Raw genomic sequence first — 900 nt, forward strand, 5'->3', positions numbered from 1 at the left:
AATTAAAAGGAAGGTGTATATATCCATATCATGTAAAATAATATGATGTTGAGTTCCATACTTCAAATGTTGTATCAATATCGAATGATATTATTTCAAAAAATGCTGATTTAAGATAGCTCTACATTCTTCTATAATCATACTTTTCTACATATTTTATTCTTTTTTCAGTGCAACAAAAAAATTGAAAGGTTGTTTGATGAGAAGATAGTATCATATGTCCCAATTCATTATGTGTTGAATAGGAATCCTCATTTTGAACCTAATTACTATCAACGTACACCAGTTGCATCAATTAATAATCCATATATGATTCATCCATACTCTACAAAAGCATTTGTACATATGTCACATGCCCAAATTCCCCAATGGCATCTCGTGTCAACTATCCCCCATCCTACCATGGTACAACCTCACCCATATCTACACCCATCATTTATGGCAATTCCCCCAAAGAAAATTCAGGATAAAACCACTATCACTGCCAATGATGTTAAAAATACCATTGAGCCTACACCAGTTCCTACTGATGAACCAGCAGTGAGCACCACAGTCATTCCTGAAGCTTTCTCAGAGTTTGTCAACACCCCTGAAACTACTACAGTCCCAGTGACTTCACCAGTTGTATAAAAGAAACAAAATAGAAGACAATATAGGTAAGTGAACAAAATATAAAATGAACAATCCAAACAAGAAGCATGGAACTATCAATTGTAAAATCTAAAATTATGAGAATGGATAAATTAAGTATGTTATGGGAGCAGGCAAAATAGGATAATTGTAATTTTATTTGGAGGACCTATAGCACTATAGCACATCAATTAATAGATTCTGTTCCAACAAAAAATAATCACATTTTATAAAATTAAGAATTTGGGAATTTTATTCTCAAATGTTTTT

The 900-nt window shown here is 32.1% G+C and overlaps 1 protein-coding gene across 1 annotated transcript in view; it reads left to right on the top strand.

The window, feature by feature from the left end:
- The window catches only part of Csn3 (casein kappa), a 5,670-nt gene extending 5,026 nt beyond the window's left edge, over positions 1-644 (top strand). The window contains exon 2 of the mRNA XM_048785743.1: positions 172-644. Coding sequence (XP_048641700.1) covers positions 172-630 — 459 coding nt within the window. The 3' untranslated portion in view covers positions 631-644. The remainder of the gene's footprint in view (positions 1-171) is intronic.
- Positions 645-900: the final 256 nt, after the last annotated feature.

This window comes from Marmota marmota, unplaced genomic scaffold (genome assembly GCF_001458135.2).
Source record: "Marmota marmota marmota unplaced genomic scaffold, marMar, whole genome shotgun sequence".
In the NCBI taxonomy this organism is placed as follows: domain Eukaryota; kingdom Metazoa; phylum Chordata; class Mammalia; order Rodentia; family Sciuridae; genus Marmota; species Marmota marmota.